Source organism: Marmota marmota, unplaced genomic scaffold (assembly GCF_001458135.2).
Source record: "Marmota marmota marmota unplaced genomic scaffold, marMar, whole genome shotgun sequence".
NCBI classification, from domain to species: Eukaryota; Metazoa; Chordata; class Mammalia; order Rodentia; family Sciuridae; genus Marmota; species Marmota marmota.
The window spans coordinates 2,289,579-2,292,874 of record NW_026000079.1 but is presented as its reverse complement, the minus strand read 5'-3'; the positions used below and the strand labels follow the sequence as shown (position 1 = coordinate 2,292,874).

General features: G+C 38.8%; 1 protein-coding gene across 5 annotated transcripts in view; it reads left to right on the top strand.

The window, feature by feature from the left end:
• Window positions 1–3,296, top strand: part of Dap3 (death associated protein 3) — a 35,693-nt gene that overhangs the window by 28,358 nt on the left and 4,039 nt on the right. For all 5 annotated transcript variants that reach the window (XM_015502763.2, XM_048814732.1, XM_048814733.1 and 2 more), the window contains 4 exons: window positions 341–421; window positions 501–659; window positions 1,470–1,529; window positions 2,231–2,320. In XM_015502763.2, coding sequence (XP_015358249.1) covers window positions 341–421; window positions 501–659; window positions 1,470–1,529; window positions 2,231–2,320 — 390 coding nt within the window. The remainder of the gene's footprint in view (window positions 1–340; window positions 422–500; window positions 660–1,469; window positions 1,530–2,230; window positions 2,321–3,296) is intronic.

The window sequence follows — 3,296 nt, the reverse complement described above, 5'->3', positions numbered from 1 at the left end:
TTCTCGGGCATGCAACATCAGGGAGAGCCCTGCATCTCCCGAAAAAAAAAAAAAAAAGCAGATGCTAAGGCCTTAAAGTTAAGTTTTGGACTTTTTTTAGTCAGAATCAATCCATTCTCCCTCCCTCCATCTCTCCCTTCCTTCTTTCATTTTCCAAAGCTCCAGGCAGAAATGGTTTGGAAAATATTCCCTTATGTGATGGAGTCTTTTACAGGAACTGAGAAATAGATTAAAACTCATTTCTGTTAACCTTAGCCTCCCATCTTCTAGAATGTGGATGGGTTCCACCTTAGGCAAAACAATCTTTTGTTATTGTTGTTTTTACTTTGCTTCTTTTTAGATAAAAGTTCAAGAGAAATATGTCTGGAATAAGAGAGAAATCACTGAGAAAGGTAGTCCTCTGGGAGAAGTGATTGAACAGGTATAAAAACATTAGCTGTGGATCATGTCATAACCAAAGAAGGCCTCCCATGGCACTCTAAGCCTCTGTCTCCCTGCAGGGTCTGACCCGCGTGAGAAACGCCACAGACGCAGTTGGGATCGTGATGAAGGAGCTAAAGATGCAAAGTTCTTTGGGAATGTTTCGCCTCCTGGTGGCAGTGGATGGAATCAATGCCCTTTGGGGAAGGACCACATTAAAAAGAGAAGATAAAACCCCAGTGAGAAGACTTGATCCTGGTTTCTCTGATTTCTGGCTGCATCATGTACAGAGGCTGTGGCTTAGCCGTGTAGACTTAGACAATGTATTTACTTGCTGTGAGGGTTTGAATTAAGATACAGAGAGGAAATAACCCAGAAGGAGAAGGGGACACGAAAGGTACCACCATGCATTGAAAACTGAGGGAGAGTTCTCTTTTTTTGTTGTTTTCCCTTGCTACCAGGGATTGAACTCAGGAGGATCCTACCACTGAGCCACATCCCCAATCATTGGGATTACAGGCATGCGCCACTGAGCAGCCTTTCTTTTTCTTTTCTTTTCTTTTGTTTGCAGGACTGGAGTTTCATCCTCAGCCAGCCCTTTTTATTTTGAGACTGGGTATCACTAAGTGGGTGAGGATCTCACTAAATTGCAAAGTGTGACGTTAAACTTGTGATCCTCCTGCCTCAGCTTCCCAAATTGCTGGTATTATAGGCATGCACCACTGCACCCAGTTCTTTGTTAATTTTTTCTTTCTGTTAGCTTTTTAAAGAAAAGCTGTGGTTCTAAGTGGAGAAGATCAGAAACATCAAGGAGAAGGGGGTGGGTGTAGTGCTGTAGTTGTTTTTCTCGCTTAGTAAATATTTTTAATCTCCAGAAGCATAGCAAATCTTGGGCCAGAAACTAACATAGCTTGTCCCAAAGGGATATGTTCAGGTACCTTGACTGCATAATAATAATTGAGAATTTTTTTTTATTATTATCAATTCAGTTGTTTCAAGAGAACTTCTAGGAAAAAAGTAATTATCTATTTCTCATTGCCAACATGCAGATTGCTCCAGACGAACTAGCACTTATTCACAACCTGAGGAAGATGATGAAAAATGACTGGGTATGTGCATATGAACGATTTGCACATTGCAGAAAGAATTGGGTTTTCATTTTAAACATATTTTACTACTTCATAACCAATAATACCTTCAGGTCACTAATTTTATGGCCAGAATGTTCTTTTACTTTATGTAATTCCTACAATTGTACCAAGTTAGGAGTTAGGTCTGCATTAAAATCTGTTCATTTGGGGCTGGGGTTGTGGCTCAGTGGTAGAGTGCTCGCCTAGCACGTGCGAGGCCCTGGGTTCGATCCTCTGCACCACATAAAAATAAACAAAATAAAGGTATTATGTCCAACTACAACTAAAAAAAAAATTTTTTTTAAATAAAGATAATTGTATTCACCTAAAACTAAAAGAAAATTTAATATTTTTTGTAGCTATAAATGGATACAATACCTTTATTTTATTTATTTATATTTATATGGTGCTGAGGATCGAACCCAGGGCCTCACACATGCTAGGCAAGTGCTCTACCACTGAGCTACAACTCCGGCCCCAATCATTACTAAACTGGTGCACGATTTTTTTTAAAAAGCTTCACATAATGGTCACAACTTCCCTCCCCCCCGAAAAAAAAAAATAGCATAAAATCTGCAACGATTATACAGTGATACACAGTATTTAAATATTGGCCTAATTTTATTTGCAATTCTACTTTTATGTCTTCTTTGACTTTTTCTTATTCTTCTTTATTTCAGCACGGAGGTGCCATTGTGTTGACTTTAAGCCAGACTGGATCTCTCTTTAAGCCCCGGAAAGCATACCTGCCGCATGAGTTGCTGGGAAAGGTTAAGTTATAGAAGAATTCATTGCCTCTTAGATGATCGTTCTGAGTAGAGAGAGAGCTCTTTTTAAGTCTACTTATTTTGACATTATTTCAGAAAAATCATATTCTTCTACCCCAATATCTTTTTCTTAAAAAACAAAGATAGAATTCTAATACATAACCATAGCATTCTTATCCAGTCAGGAAACTGATATAAACCTTTGATCTAATCTGTAAGTCTTACTCAGAGTTTGCCAGTTAATCCAATATCCCACTATAGAAAAAGAAGAACCTGGATGATGTTCACTTGTCATGTCTGTTTGGTCTCCTTTAATCTGTGGTGGTTCCTCAGCCTTGTATCTTTTATAATCTTAAGATTTCTATTTTTCAAAAGTACATGCCAGGGCCCGGGGCTGTAGCTCAGTGGCAGAGTACTTGCCTAGCAGGTGTGAGGCACTGGGTTCAATCCTTAACACCACATAAAAATAAATAAAATGAAGGCATGCGTCCATCTACAACTACAAAAAAAAAAGTACATCACTACTTTCTTTGTAGGTTATTTTATGAGCTTGTCTGATGTTTCCTCACAAGTAGAAGTGATAATAGAAGTAAAAATGTGCCAGGCACATGCTTGTAATCCCAGCATCTCAGGAGGCTGAGGCAGGAGGATTGTGAGTTCAAAGCCAGCCTCAACAACTTAGGGTCTTGCTGACCCTATCTCTAAATAAAATGTAAAAAAAAGGCTGGGGATGTGACTCAGTGGTTAAGTACGCCTGGGTTTAATTTCCATACCAAAAAAAAAAGTAGTAGTAAAAATGTGTCTTCTCTGTGCAGCTTATCAAAAGGAACATGAGGGGGCTGGGGTTGTGGCTCAGTGGGTAGAATACTTGCCTCTGACTCGTGGGGCACTGGGTTTGATCCTCAACACCACATAAAAATATACAAATAAAGATATTGTGTCCATCTACAACTAAAATATATATATATATATATATATA